The sequence below is a fragment of the Festucalex cinctus genome, chromosome 13 (assembly GCF_051991245.1).
Source record: "Festucalex cinctus isolate MCC-2025b chromosome 13, RoL_Fcin_1.0, whole genome shotgun sequence".
Taxonomy (NCBI): Eukaryota; Metazoa; Chordata; class Actinopteri; order Syngnathiformes; family Syngnathidae; genus Festucalex; species Festucalex cinctus.
The window spans coordinates 9857392-9873816 of NC_135423.1; the positions used below are offsets into that span (position 1 = coordinate 9857392).

Sequence of the window (16425 nt, forward strand, 5' to 3'; positions counted from 1 at the left end):
AAGTTTCTCTCCGCTTGGCGTGACCTCACCCAGCAGCAGGTAACTTTGCTTTGACCTTTAAACTCTTGCCGGCAGTCAATGAACCCTTCCAGACGGTTTCATTCATTTCACACCTCCCAACTACAAACTTCCTGCTTGTCGTGTGAGCGAGTGCTTGTTGTGTAGTTGAGTGGCATGTGCTGTGGTTGTCTCGTGTAGCGTTGTGAGAGCGAAAGGACATCCTTTCTACAACACGTTTGCAGTGCAGCCTTTGTGTGTGTGGGTGTGTGCGTGCGCGCACGACTATGTGAGGGTCTGTGTGTTTGAGGAAGTGCACCACCCTCTGTCACCAGGGTAACCGGGTAGGGCATCACTCGAGTCAACTTTCCAAAGACGTGTTAGCATGTTAGCTTGATTACAGACCAACAAATTGAGGTGAACGGGAGTGACTGACATTGGTGACCAATCCATCGTCTATATGTGTGCCCTGCAATTGGCGGGTGACCACTCATTTGTTTATTAGAGATAGACCATCATGGGTTTTTTTGTTTGTTTTTTTTTCTCAGATCCGATACAGATTATTAGGAAGCCGATAACCGATATTTGGAGTCAATATTAATTTTCACTAAAAGGTAAAATTTTCACATCAAAATATATAGAAAAAAAACACAATGGCTGTCACTATCAAATCTTTTTAAAATTGGTTATCTGATTATTCCATCAAATAACCACTTCCCCGCCCCCATAATTTATTATATTTTTTTTTTTCCTTAATCCACTAAGGTTGAACACGAGTAGAATTGAGTGGATATAACTACTTCTCTTCTGTTCATGAGTATTATTAAACACCAACAAAATTAGCCTATGCTAAATGGTTAGCAATTGCGATTAGCATTAGCGGGCTAGCGATTAATGCAAACAAACACTACCTAGCATTTAGCTCACGCATACATCAACATTACACAAGTAATGGTGTCTTAAAAGTCACTTTAAATTAACAGACGATGCTTCAATTAGTAAACGAGTGGAGATGCCTGTTAGCTCAATAAGTGCCTGTCCATTGTGTACACCTGCAAAAAAGGTCCATATAGAAACATGGACAGCGGCGCAAACATGTTTCCGGCGGAGCTTTGAGGCAGACAGTCAAGTCTTTCAAGTCAACTTACCGACCTGGTCGACTTTTTTTTCTTTTCTTTTTTTTTTTTCCTAGCCCTAAAAAATTCTCCAACTATTTGTTGATTTATTTATTTTTTAAACATGCTTATTGAACAACTTTTTAAACATTTGACAAAATATCATTTTTTTATAGGCTAGTTAATAATAGACATATTTGTTTTCAAATTCATGAATGTTATTTGCCTCAAATTCACTTTTTTCTCCTGACAAGTGTTGTAAAAACACCACCTCTTCCTCAGTTTGCGGGTGCCGTGCAGCACTATGCCGCCTCAAGATTTAAAGTCTGCATGTTTTTTTTTTTTGTTGTTTTTTTTGTTTTTTAGACAATGACGAAAAACCATTCAGTGAGCTGAATTTGATATTCTTTTTTAATGGGTCCCAATAATGCGTGAGTGCTAAAGGAAGCCAAAAAGATACGTTTGTGATCAACAGCATCAGGCGAGCAAAAAAGAAGACCAGTGTTAGTTTTGGAGCACAATGCCAAGTGACTGAATGGTGGGCGTCTTCTGGCCCCCAGGGGCTCGGAGTCAGGTGTCGTGTGAGCGCAGCCCGTCACCTGACCGACCGGCAGTCAGAGAGGGTCCAGATAACCTGCTTCCCAACCCGGACAAACAAAAGCAGCAGTCGTCACGGCAACACACGCTCAATGGACGCATTGTGAGGACAGGAGACGAAATACTACAAGCACAAATGATGTATTCGGGTGAGAGATTGTCAGGTGTGTCGTGAGAACGGATTCAATTTCACTTGTTTGGTCTAAAAATGACTGATTTACTAGTCCAAATATCTATCCATGTCAGCGACGTACGGTAATAGGCACGTTTTAAAAGCTCTTCCACGAGATGGCACTAAGCACAATTATTCTGTTGACATTCCTACCACCCATGAATAGCAACATGTTCAACTCAACAAACCGATATTTCACACCAAATACAGCTGGAGGAAATTGAGACATTATCTGTTTTTGTACTGTAGAAAAAAGCACAAGTTAATAGTACTGTATATCGGCGCCAAGGAACTGTTGACATGAGTTGAAGAGCTTCAGAGCTTCATTTAGACAAGAGTAGTCCTTTGCCGCCCTCATGTGGCACCTCAGAGAATTTCAGCGAATTAGAAAGCAACCTTTTTGCAAGGGAGAGCAGAGTCGCTGATTAATGGAGAGGCCAGCAGGTTGGTACACATTTCTGACCAGGGACGCCCCCTATGTTTTCTTTGAGTTCAAAATCATCATGTCACATTCCTCTTTCTTATAATAGTGTGTTGTTGTTTTTTCAGTGTTTTAGATTTTCATAAATAATTATTGTCTGTCTTAAGTTCTGAACCATAAATGAAATTATAAATGTTTATCCTCTGAGAACAATTCAGGATCATAAATATTCCCCAAAACACATACATGTAAATTGTTTTTTAAATAGGGCTGTCACTGTTATTTACTATATTTTTCTAGAATTGATTATTCTATCGAATAATCAGATAAAATGTTATTTTGCATAAAGTATATTACAAAATATTTTCCCCAATTATTGATTGCTCATTAAACAATTGCTGTTAATTAGGTGTTGCGTGACTTTTAAAAAAAGAGAGAAAAAAACAACTTAAGCTTATACGAGAGGGATTGATGTACTCAACAAACTGATTCAGATACTGCTTCAGTCATTGTTTTCCAAAGTAAAAATAGAAATATAATAATGATGATAATAATAATAATAATGATGTACTCTTGTTTTGATGAACAAACGATAAACACAGCTTTCAATGACTACAGAAATCAGAATAATCACTTTGTTCTGAGGCTGAAAACAGAGAAATTGGACTATTAAATGAAAACAATGGCTCCAAACGATTACACCATTACTAAAATAGTTGTCGATTAATTTGATAATCAATTAGTTGTTGATTAATTTTGACTCCTATTTTTAAACAGGCATGTAAACCCTTAACACAAATGTAAATAGATCGCTAATAACTTATCCATTAAGAGGCACAAGCACGCCAGGTCTAGTGAAAACTGTAGTTTTGTTATGATGCCAGGCGGCAAAAAAAAAAAAAAAAAAAAAAAGACAAACATTTGAAGTAAAGCAGCATAGGCAAATGAATACTAATTTCGTCTCGTCATTCATCTAGCACATTTCAAGTAAGAAAGCGATTTTGTTTACCTTCGAGTAACGTCTCAGCAAACTGTTCCAAAATCCATCTGGAGCAAACATTAGTTTTCGTTTGCTCTTCAGTAGCCATCAAAATTCGAATGTTGCTGGCCTCGCACTTTTCTTCAGTCACTTCACTAATTCCAGTTCTGAAACTTTCGTGGCCTAATGTTTCTAAAATCTTTGACAACAACATGCTCTTTTGAGGCGGGTCCTGCAAGAACACAAAATTACTGGTCCGTCCATTCATTTGGGAAAGAAAAAAACCCTCTTCGGATTCAGCTATCCAAACTTGGAAGGAAGGCATGTGCATGTGGCATGCCGCGTCACACCCACAAATCTCTTCCGGTAAACAAACGACATGATTGGCTCCGTACTGTCACATGATCACACCAAGCGCGAATGTCGATGGGCCGCCATGAATACAGTCTGTCACACGAATTTACTATTTTTCTTTTATTTGTTTTGTACATTTTATCTTTTACATATTGTTCATTCGTATTTTCCTTTGACGGTAAACTGTTACAAAGTTTGTTTAGCACAATTTTAAATAAGTTGCTGGGATGGAATGAAGCTGTTAGTGCTTAATTGTACAAGATTCCACTCCCATTCAAAAAGTTATGAAAAACTTCTATATGAACAGTACAAAAGTAAAGAAACAACAGGCCCACACTGGATCCGAATAACTGGATCCAAGTGAACCTGACTTCACAACACCGCTGGAAACCATATGACCAAAGTGGACCTAACTGTCCAGAATGAGCCCAACTGGAATGGAGTAGAACTGACTGGTCCACTGTGGACCCAAATAGACCCAACCCATGTAAAAAAGACCCGGCTAAACTGGACCCCAAATAGCTCTTTAGTATGAGCAGAGGTATTTAAACATGTTGCACGAGTTTGGTCGTTGCACGAGTTTAGTCTGAGCTAACCAGATCTGCCGACATCACTATCTGTTAGCATCACCGTGTCCTGATCACATCAGATCTCAGGTCAGCTCAAACCTACGCAGCTTTCATCCTGCATAATATTATCATCATAATTATCCTCATTTAAGTTAAATCGCACAAGCGCAGATTTGGGTCAGGAGCAGAGAAGGAAAAATGATTCATGACAACGTCACCAATGTTTCGTCCTAAACTGACAGAAGCACTAAACACTCTTCTGACGTGATCCAATTTTTTTTTTTTTATTTAACCTGATGAGAAGGTTTGAAACTAAAAGATGTGATCACGTGGTTTTGTTTTGTCAAAAGCTGATTGAAACCTGACTCAACATGTCTGCTTCATACTTCTTTTCTCTCTTTAAAGCAAGAAAGCTGGTTTTTGAACGACACCTGAGAGTGAGTGCTTCAATTTTGTTGTTTTACTATCCAAGCAGAATCCCTCCTGGTTTGAAGTGACACCTGACTCAACATGTCTGCTTCACATTACTTGCTCTTTTATCAAAACTTCCAACTTCCTGTTCTCATATCAAAGCAAGAACCCTGTGGGTCTAGATTGACACCTGACTCAAGGTGGTTGCTTGAGACTCGTTCTTCTAATACAAAGACCTCAGTTGTGACTGACACCTGCCAGCGGCTGCTTGAATGCATCACGGAGAGCCAGATGATGCGGCCCAAGCATCTGGCGAGATGACTAAGTTACCACAACTCGATCACCCTAAATCATAGTGACTGGACCACACTGGAACTGACTGAAGTGGACCACAGTGCAGCTGAATGGACGCAAATGACTCTACACTCGGAGCTGCTGGTCGGGCATCTGGTTAGAATGCATCCTGGACAGCTTCCTGGTGAAAAGTTCTGGGCATGATCGGCATAGTAAAGGTCATTTTGACCTCAGTTGTGTAACTTTACAAAAATATGTATACACAGCGAGCTTCCTTTTGAAGGGAATAGCTCCTCAATGTTCCGATTGTTCCAATTCTTGGAACGGTTTCCGAGAAATGTTTCTGAACACGTGTAAAGTGTCTACGCTGAGTAAAGACCAGATCGCCACAGATTGTCTTATTTGGCCTTGTGTTTATCTACGACACATTTTGGCGAGCTAGCCAGGTAAAGACTCAGAACTTCTCTCTGCTGGCATGGGGGAGAGGCACAGGAAGTGACAAGGTAGAGAGAGTCAACTGACATATGCGAGATTTCCAAAACTGACGAGCAGATCGCGTGTCATCTGGAAGAACACGACACTTAGGTTGATGTAGACTCAAAGAGTGACATCAGTGATGCAAGCTGGCAAACATCACCACACAAACCTAGCTGGAGGGAGACCTCTGCCAAAGCCTACATGCTCGCCTACTCCCGCAATCTTAGCAGCTAGCATAAGACGGGCCCTGGTTCTAAATTGCGGTTATGATCTACTCTAGTCCTGTAGGGGACAGTAGATAATGTGCTTGACAAAGGAGGAAGGAAAAGAAGCCATGTCCATAGAGGAGACACCAGTCCAACTCCATGAAGAGAACGCGCGGCTGAGTGGGACAGCAGCTTTTTACGATGACACTCTTTTCTCCAGATGCTGAAAAAGGTACTGATGTCAGAATGTCTGGATTAGACACAGCCGCTTCACACTGCCACGATAATGTCAACCCTCAGCCTGAAGATAATGCGACCCATGAGGAGCCAACAGACGCCTGGAGCCAAGATGGCAACTTGCTGGGATGCCACCAGTGAGTTTGATTGACACTTGGGACAAGGTGTCGAGTGACGACATCACTTCCTGTCGTGGCCTGCAGGCTAGAGAGACGTTGGCTGCTTTGGCACAGCTTCATGACGGATCACGCCCGCTTGGACGCTTGGCTACGATTGGCCGAGCAGGCAGTCTCCTCCCACAACTGGACTCAAGTCACCTGCGCCGCAGCCAAGAATGACGTCAGGAGGTTTGAGGTGAGAAACACATCGTGTTTGATGAATGTTTAAGTGCGCATGTTTGCATTTTGTTTATAGATATATTTTAAATGATCTTATGTTGTTGTATTTACAGTACGTATGTACAGCTCTTTGCTAGAACATTGGTTGTTTTTAAAGTGAGAATTTTGTGGATTTGTACACGTGTGTACACATGATTGTACTTGTGTGTGTGTGTGTTAATGCATGCACCAGAATCTCCGGTGCGAGGCAGGCTCGAATCTGGTTCATCTGGACGCGCTGACCCAGAGGAACCGGACCCTGACCGTTCTGTTCAATGGCGCTATGCGGGCTCGCCTGTTAGCTGCGGCCCAGGACTGCGGCCACAGATGGGACCGCCTCAGTGTCAAACTGGAGTCCATCAGCAGAAGGCTCAAGGTCACAGAACAGAATCAAGAAGAAGCAAAACAGAATCCCAACAAATGTGTTGTTTAAAAGCAGCGTGACCTCTTTCAGGGTTTGGTGAGCGAGTGGGAGGAGTTTGAGGAGGAGACTGAGGACCTGGCTGTCTGGTTGTCTGAGATGGAAGTTCGTCTCATGGGAGTACAACAAATGACGGGAAACACGTGCGACAAACTCAGACAACTACAGGTGCCTTTATGAGTTAATGTGATGTAGACTGACTGACTGGACCAGACTGGATCCAACTGGACCAGATATCCACCTTTAGACCAAACTAAATCTGTGGCTCCACCACTAGAACAGATTTGGCCAAACTGAATCTAAACTAGACCCACATGCACTTGAATGGGACAAAGTGGACTAGACAGGACCTGGATCAAATTGTTCATGACTGGAACTGGACCCAGTTGGAACCAACTTTACCTGACTATCACATTAGAGCAAACAGGACCCAAATAAATACATAACTGGGCTAAGAGACTAAAAGGATGCAACCAACCTGGTAGCAACCAACTGCACTTGGCACCACTAATAGATTCGGCCCAACAGAATCGGACTAGTCTAAGCTTGACCCATATGGACTAGAATGCGTCTAGCTTCACCACTGGACCCTAGTAGACCGAAGTGGACTAGACAGGACCCAGCACTGAGAAGTTAAACCTTTAGCTGTTTGTTGAAGGCTAAATTGAAAATGAAGACCGTGGCAAGGAGCTGCTGGAAAAACTGCTAAGTGGAGGCATGTGTGTGCGTTTGTGCAGTCGTTCCAGCAGAGCGTGAGCGTCAACTGCAGTCGTGTGAACGGCGTGTTGGAGCGCGGCGAGGCTCTGATCCAGCGCAGCACGGCGTGCGACGCGCGGCGGGTGGAGTGCCGCCTGCTGGAGCTTCTGCGCCAGTGCAGTCATGTCTACAGCAACATCGCACGCACGCACACCAGACTCCTCAGCATGCGGCTGGTGTGTACTCGACCTCAAGTCTACGTCTGTCCATCTGCCTGTCTGTGTTTGTTGGACTGGCTCTGTTCCCGTTTGTCTTCATCATGCTCCTCCTCTTCCTAATCCTCCCTCTCAGGTCTTTGAGGATGACTTCCTGTTGACTCTGCCTCCGGATTCCGGTTGTCCATCAGAGACTTTGTTTGAGGAGGAGGGTGCACTTGACAAAGTCCATCAGGACCTCCCTGCCAGTCGTAAAAGTGAAGGTCAGTGAAGACTCTGATGACTATTATGAGGAAAATGATGAAGTGATGACTCCAAAGTGAACATTTCCACCTTCTCCCATCAGACCTCCATCATCATCATCCTCACCGTCCCCCTTCACCATCCTCGCCTTCCCATGAGCACTTGGGTCTGGAGTGGGACCCCTCAGTGGATGTGGGACGCTCCTGCAGTGACTTCTCCTATTACAGTGCCAGCACAGGTGGTAAAAACCAGGAAGCAGGAAGTTCTGACTTATTTATCTCATCTTCTTTGACTCAAATGCTAAAACTGGCAGTCAGCAGGGATTAAATAGAACTTAGGGGACTTGTAACTAAAATCTTAGATGTGATTATTTATGAAAAGCATTGACAATGTCACATACTAAACGATGACTAAAACTTTGAACCGAAATTTTGTCATCGTTCAGATAAGAGGTTAAAACTCTAAGTCTACTTTGGTTGTGCAGGTCCCAGAGAAACCCCAAACAGGTGGAGCTACATCAGTTCCCTCAGCTCTGATGTCATCAGTAGTGACATCATTAAGCAGGAAGATGCGCTGGTGAGTCACATGTGTTTGAGCAGCGAGTGGCTTTGTGATCATTGATGTGATCGATGTGTCCTTACTGTCGCTTACGTGCAGCATTTGAAGTCAACGTCCACGCTCCCTGACGTCTTCTCACCCGAAGCAGACATAAAGAGCTGCGGCGGTGACCACTGGGTGACCTCCACCCCAGAACACGACTGTGACGGACGTGTGAGGGCGTGGCTAGGAGTCCACAGTGCTGACCGTCCTTCCTGCTGTAAAGCCGTGCAGACGGACAATCAGGTTAGCTTCCAAAAGTTGGGTTTGAACATTGGTTTACAATGTTGTATTTCCAAAGTTTGTTCACAAGAAGTTAGCATCAACATCAGCTTCAAACGAAAGCATTCAATATCAGCTACTAAAGCTAACCTCTAATGTTAGAGCTAAGGTTGCTTGTTTAGCTTCATGTTTAAGTTAGCTTCCAACAATACAGCTAACGTTAGCGAGAAGAAAGCTCGTTAGCTTCCAACATTAGCTCCATTAGTTTACAATGTTGGCTTCCAGTGTCAATTCCAAAGTTAGCTTCTGGTGTTATGTTTGCGGTAAGACCAGGTTGGCTTTCGAAGTTGGTTTCACCTGGACTTTACACCAATCAGATCGGCCGATATTTAGCATTTTATGCAAAATCAGTGATCAGTTCTAAATCTTAATTTGCCTGATCGATCAATGACATCATTGATCGGCCACGCGAAAAACACTTTACATGTTATATTTAATGTTTAGCAGTGTTTTTTAAAGCATTTTTGGGGTTAAAGTTTTGTTCCCATGCATTGCAATTAGCGGCATTTACAGGTGAGTTTTTCGTTATTGTGGGCTCGATAAACAGCGGCGGTCGACTGTAGAGTAAATATAAAAGTTGTTTAAACCGATATTGCTCTATCTTCTGATCGATTCGTGAATTTTATTTATTTATATATTTATTTATTTTAGTTTCTGATCTTTCCTTCCAAAGTCAGATTCTGAAGTTAGCTTCCAGGGTTACATCAAACATTAGCTTGCAATGTTATCTCAAAAGTTAACATTTGAAGTTAGCTTCCAACAATACCTCTGTTTGAGACAAGAAAAACCAATGGTAACAAAAAATTTAAATAAGAAGTTAGTTTACAGGTTAAAAAAAAATCAGATCGTACTAAATGAAATCTTTGGTGTGATGGATTACTTCAATTTTATTGTATTTTTTATTTTTTTGCTTAAGTGTATCCAATGTTTAATTTTTTTCAGCGTCGCCTCCGAGATTAGCTTCCAATGTTAGCTTCCTGCATGTTAGCTTTGTGGGCGTGGCCTTGATGTTGTTTGTGTTCAGCGTGTGACCGTCAGCGAGTGGGATCCCGCAGAACTTGCCACTCACATCCCGAGTTGCCACGGCAACGACAGCGACGACCTCTCTCTCACTTGGGCCAGCTTGTCGTCATATGACCCAAACTCCTCGTCCGATTGGACGCCGGTGCAACACCAGGCACGGGTCACTCAATTGGTACAATGACGTGGTCATGTTATTGTTAAAACAAGAGAGATGTTTTGTTTTTCAGACTCAAGAGGAAGAGGAGGAAGAGTCCTGCTGTGCTGAAGCAGAGCAAAGGTGACCTGCAATTTACACACACAAACGCATTGTAAAAAAAATCTTGAAATTTCACACGCACATTGTAAGCAAAACTTCATTTTGCACAAACTTGTACATTTCACTCACATATTATCAACCTCTTCACTTTGCCACACCTACTGTGAACAAATCTCCACATTTCACATGCGCATTGAAAACAAACCATTCTAAGAATTTTCACACCTGGCAGGGGCTTTGGGTTCTACCCGGCCGCCAAGTGCCTCCTGCTGGCCGTCGCCGCCGTGTCTCTGCTGGCCTGCCACTTCTGGTGCTTGCTGGAGCCGTCGTGCCGCCGCCGCAGCATCGTCGGGGCGTCGTCAGGAGGCCTGCACCTGAGCTACGTCAACGGACCCCCGCCCACCTGACGCCACGTGCCGCATCCCAGAATGAGATGACACCAGTACCATTTGTGCACGTGCAAGTCCATACCCCTATGGCAGTACCGGAAACATGTCATGTTTTAGCATTTCGCCTGCATTTTACCAATACGTTCCTTCCAAAAACTTTGCGGTATGACAGGCGTGGAACATTTTTAACTGGCAAATCCGTTTTTTTTGCAAGTACATGCTTGAAAATACCTTTAAACATATTTTCAAGTAAGTTGGAAAATACTTGTAGGCTAAATGCTACAAACTTGGCATTTATTCCCATAGTGCCACAGGACAGTCATGTATCTGGCATTCTGGGGAAAAAAATGACAAATGGAAATCATGCACTCACATATCTCGCACATCATAAATATAAAAATTATGAATATGCAATGTTTACCTAACTTATGAACAAACTGGCATAATGTAGGCCAAATGTTAAAAAAAATGTGTTTTAGCTTGTACATGTCCAAGTTTTTAGCATTTTGCATATGTTTAAAGGGATACTTTACTCATTGAGCCATTTTCAGCAGTAAAAAGTTGTTTTGTCGAGAATGAATTTCATAAATTCAATATTTTTATAGTACTATTAATAACTCTTTCCACTTGCTGTTGACAGACGACATCACCTGTCCGAAGCAAGTAGGTAACGACCAATTATGTCTCACCTGTTTTCTGGGTTTGGTCAGCAAAATGATCCATGATTGGTCGTTACCTACTTCCTCAGCACAGGTGATGTCATCTTCAGTCGGCAGTAAGTGGAAAAAATTAGTATTTAAAGGTATTAATTGTACATGAAAAATAATGAAGTTACCAAATTCATTCTGGACGAAATATTAACTTTTTGCTGCTGAAAATGCGTCAATGAGTCAAGTATCCCTTTAAATGTTTTTGTCAGTCAAAAATTTGTCCACATTGAGCTCCGAACAAGTGAAAAAAAAAAAAGTTTGTTTTTTCCAAAACTTAACATAGCATAGCCAACTAGTAGTTAGCTTAGCTTGTTGCTAATGCTAAGCCTGTTTGGGTTTGGGAATTCTAGTGAAGAGCTTGTCGTTAAAAACAATCCAAATAAATGTCAATGTTTTGTATTATTGTGATTTTCATGACAATTGACGTCGCTTACAACAAATAACGTTTTTGGGGGTTTTTTCTCGGTTTGTGTGTGTGCGCTAGTGTGTTGAAGAGCTTAGATGGTTTTGAGGAATTAAAAGCATTTCACTTTTTCTATTGTCAAACTTTATGATGCTTTGTTAAATGTATCCATCAAATGAAGGATTCTATAAAAACATGTTTTTGTACTAATAAAAAGGACATTTTATCAATTACATGGTAAAAAAAAAACGTGTGCATGATTGTGTTGCGCGAGATTAACGTGCATCTCGTGCCACGCCCACGTGTCTGCAGAAGGCCTCGTCATGCTGCTTGCTGATACTGTTAATGCATTAAGTGGAGATTAACTCCACTTGCTGCGTGTGCGTATGCAAAATGGGGAAGTCCTCTCGATGGAGCGTCACAAGAGGTGTTTGTGTGTCAATGGATGGACGCGGCTGTGTGAAGTAGACGTTTGGTTTACGCTTGCGAGAGGTGTGGAATTTGGGATGTTTCATGATGAGAAGGTTCCAGCAATTAGACATGTCCCGTCTTTATTTGACTTCTTCAAACACTTGCATTAAAAATGTCAAATTTGCGTGCGCGCGCACACAGAGTGAATGCTAATCACTTTGCTGGCACTAACATGAAAAAAGAGGAATGAAAAGAAGTGGAAAAGTGCTTTTAGGACACACTACTTAAGTCCTCACTGTCCTAGTTGAGTGTGTGTGTGTGTGTGTGTGTGTGTGTTTTTTAATGTGTCCATGCGCGTGTGCTCATGTATATGTGTGTTTTGAGGGTTATCATACTGAAGTAAAAGTAACCAAATAACTCAAAGTTGGTTAAGACCGTACCCCACTGAACGGAAAACGTTTGCAAATGTTGATTTCTCCTCAGGGTTCATTCAAGACCCGCAAAGGTTGGCTAGATGTTCACCGACAGTTTTTTTGTTGTTGCAAAGGGAATTTTGAATGGAGGGCTTTTTGGGGAAAGTGAAATCTCTTGTTTCTAAAGCTCAATTCACTGACTGCGGAACGGACGCGGTGCGTTTTCCGTACGGTGGCTGCAAGGATAGAACGCATTCAAGTTTACGTGTCAATTCGCACCAGCTGAGGTGCGGAAGGTTTCCACAATCTTTCATGAAGCTGAAGAAATTACACGAGCCGAACAGCCGGAAGTCGGGTGTCTCACATCAAGATAAATCCGGTAGATTTCAAAATAAAACTGTTTGAGAACTCGTTTTTTGGGAGGGAGCTAGCTAGCTAGCTACATAGCATGACATGAGTCGGACTTTTAAGACAAAAAACGAGCTCAGAATAAATTAAACATGGCAAAATGACACTATTTAAACACAAAATGTACTGACCCATGGTAGAACAGCCATGTTAGAAGTCCCAGAATTAAAGTCCAAAAAGCATGTCGATGTGACAACAGGCAAACGTGGCTATTGTTTACAAATAGGACTCTATTCACGGTTGTTATCGCGTGAACTCACCTCGCCAGCGTGAACCCCATGTGATCTTGTGGTTTTTTTTTTTTTTTTTTTTTTTTTTTTTTTTTTTTTTTTTTTTTTTTTTTTTTTTTTTTTTTTTGAAGAGCTCAGAATTGTTCATTCGGTAGTCTTACCGATTCAACGTCTTGTCATCATTGCTCTTTTCTTTTTTTTTTTTTTTTTTTTTTTTTTTTTTTTTTTTTTTTTTTGTGTGTGTGTGTATGTGTGCGTGCGTTTGCGTGCGTGCGTTTGCGTGCGTGCGTGCGTTTGCGTGTGTGCGTTTGCGTGCGTTTGCGTGCGTGCGTGTGCGTGCGTGCAAATACTTATAAATTTATACTCATTCATTCACCTAAAACCTTATAAATATCCCATTACCCTTCGCCTTAACCAGGTACTTCAGAATCTTGCCAGAGTCGTGAGATTTAAATGGTCAGGAGACCAGAGAAAAGGTCAGAAAAAAAAAGAAATAAAGAGAAAAGAAAGGTAAATCAAAGTGACATCCAGCACCGACCAAACACTTCCTGCCTTCCCCATGATTACAAAATCAAAGTCTTACGCCAACCCCGGAAGCCTCTAAATTCCAGCAAATTTAGCGAGATCTCAAGAGCCCAGAGGAAAAACTAAAGAGAGGAAGGAGGGAAGGATCGATAAGGCAGAGTGAGATCAATAGAAGCCAGTACATCCAATCCATCAAAGTGAAGTCCAGCACCAACAAGACCCCTCCTGCGTGGTTACAAAACCGGAGTCTTATGCCAACCCCAGAAACCTCATACTTCTAATAAATTAAGATCTCAAGTGACCAGAGGAAAAACTAAAGAGAGGAAGGAGGGAAGGATAGATAAAGCAAAGTGAGAACCACAGACACCAGCACCAACTGATTCAAGGGGCTGTGGGAGGGAGAGGGTACTTCTGTTGAGTTTCAGTAGATGCTGGTGCGACGGATCTGGCATGCATAAGGACCACCACCAAAGAAAGAAGCCGTCAACCGCGGTCCAGCAAAGCGAGCACCCCCCCCCCCCCCCCCCGGAATCCCCAGGCCGCGGCAGCACCAAGGCCACCCCCAAGCCACCCGAGCGGACACCGGTCGGCGAGCCGACCCAGACACCCGGAACACCCCCGCCCCAGCCCCGGCCCACACCCCCGAGCCCAAGGCCGCAGAACGAGGCCCAGCGGGCCCCCACAGCGCCCCACCGGTCCCCAGCCCCCATCCCCCCACGACCCCCCCGCACCCCACCCAAACCCGCCATCCACCACGACCCAGGCCCCACCACCCCCGACCCCCAAACCCCCGAACACACCCCGACCCCCAGCACCCAACCCCCCACCCACCCATACCTCCACCCCCCCCCCAAACAAGCCGCCCCCCCCCGACGGCCGCCACCCCCCCCCCCGCGAACCCGGCCCCCCGCGAGAACCCCCCACCCCCCCCCCGGAAACCGGCACCGGGCAGCAGCGCAGAGAGGGAAGATGTGCCCACCCCACCTCCAGCCGCGCGAGATTTGCACAGCGGCGGGAGGGGGGAAGCAGAGGAGGAAGCACCAGGGGAGAAGGCGGAACACCAGAACACCGAGCCCGGTGGGGAGAGGCCCCGGTCGTCACGCCAGAGTACAAGTGACACCTAACCCTGTTACTGAGTCCGCCAGCTCGCCGACTGGCGAGCTCTACCCTTACACCGTGAATGTGGCCCCACCCAGTGTATATACAAGTGTGTGCGTGTGGTGCATTAAAATTGGGAGCAGGTGAGTCGGAGCAGAGGGAAAAAATTTCCCCTATTCCGACCCACCCGTATCCCCCCCCAAAAAATGAATATGTATATGTGTGGTGCATTAAAAAAGGGAATGGAGGGACAAAGTGGTGGGGCAGGGACACAAATGGGGGGGACCACAGCGCTGCCAGGCACTGCAGTCCATCCCCTCTGATGGCTCCCCGCCCCAACTCACCCCTCCCCTTGGACGTGAGGTGCATTAAAATTGGAGGGGAGTTGAAGGGTGAAGACGGTGTTTCCACCCTTCCCCACCCCACCAAGAAATGTGTTGTGTGCCCTATGTGTATATTTACAAAGTGTATAGTGCAAGCTAGTGAAGTGAGTAAGAGGAGCGACCAGCGGGGCCTCACCCAACCCGGCGGGTGTAGGTGGCACGCCCGCCCCCCAGCACCCCCACCCCCTGCCGCCCCCCACCTCATCCACCCGGCACCACAATGGGCGGACAGCCAGCGCAGCAGGGCTACCGGACAGCCCACCGGCCACCGGAGCCCGCCCGGGGCGCCAGGAGTTATACCGGAGTGGGGCAGGCCCCAAACCCTCGCCCGGCCCCCGGAGCCCGACGCCCGGGCCGGGGAGGGAGCCCCAGGCCCAGGGAGAGGGAGGGGGAGGGGCCGCAGGGCAGACAGGGAAGGGGGGGGGGGGCGGGGGAAGCGGGGAGAAGACGACAAGAAGGCGAAAGGGCGGCTGCAGGGCAGGAGGCGGGGGGGGAGAGGAGGAGGGAGGGCGACAAGGGAAAAGGGACCGGGAGGCAGAGGAGGATGGGCGGGAGGAGGCGAGGAGGGAGAGGCGACGGGGGGGAGGAAGGGGGAGGGGAGAGGGAACCACGGGGCACACCGGAGGCCCACCCACCCCGAACCGCGCCGCCGGGCACGGAGCAGCGGACCGCGCCGGGACGGCACCGCCCCGGGCACCAGGGGAAGCACCCCAACACCGCACCCCACAGGGGGCCCAGGGAGCGGCCAAGACGCAACCGCCACCGAGCAGACAACGGGGGGGGGGGGGGGGGGGGGCAGAACCACCCCCGCCCGACCACAGGGGACGGCGTCAAGAAAATTGACTAATTAGCATGCAGTAACACCAAGTGTTGATGCTTAGTGCCCACTAGAAATAGATCTTAAGGAGTTATTGAGTATAGTGTCGTATAGTGTGGTATGCTCGAGCCCACTAGCAGCAACTAGGTTCCTGACTATATAAAAATAAAAACAATCAGATACAAAATACCAAATACAGGAGCAGCGAAAACAGAAGTTGTAACGATGTGGTGGCTCTCGTTAACAGGCAGAATCTTGGCAGGATTAAGTTGCCAAATTGAGATTAAAATATTCTATGTACATAGACCATATTTGTTTAAATCTTGATACTTGATTTTTATTTAAGGCAGAGATTTTTTCCATTGAGATATAATTTATTAGTAAGTTTAACCAGTGGTCGATATTTAGAGATTGTTTATTTTTCCAATTGACAAGGATTATTTTTTTAGCAATAGTAAGGGCTATAAATATAGATTGAGATTGTTTACATGGTAGCTCAGTTATTGTTAAGTCACCTAGTAAACACAGTCTTGGAGATAAAGGAAGCCTACAGTTTAATATATCAGCGAGCTTTTCCAAGATTTTAGTCCAGAAATGCAGCACTGGAGTACATGACCATAAAGCATGAAGATAAGTATCGGCAGTGTTTTGTGAGCACTGGAGACAAATGTCGGAGTCAGAGAGTCCCATTTTTTTCAT

The 16425-nt window shown here is 44.9% G+C and overlaps 1 protein-coding gene across 1 annotated transcript; it reads left to right on the top strand.

Annotated features, from left to right (window-relative positions):
- Nucleotides 1-28: 28 nt before the first annotated feature.
- On the top strand, nt 29-11676 carry LOC144032770 (nesprin-2). The gene is made up of 14 exons (XM_077540177.1): nt 29-39; nt 5813-5824; nt 5893-5966; nt 6033-6183; nt 6400-6582; nt 6661-6795; nt 7365-7559; nt 7675-7801; nt 7885-8022; nt 8266-8357; nt 8439-8624; nt 9685-9837; nt 9911-9960; nt 10172-11676. Exons 2-14 carry the CDS (start codon nt 5813-5815, stop codon nt 10344-10346), a joined length of 1671 nt encoding a protein of 556 aa, XP_077396303.1. The 5' UTR covers nt 29-39; the 3' UTR covers nt 10347-11676.
- Nucleotides 11677-16425: the final 4749 nt, after the last annotated feature.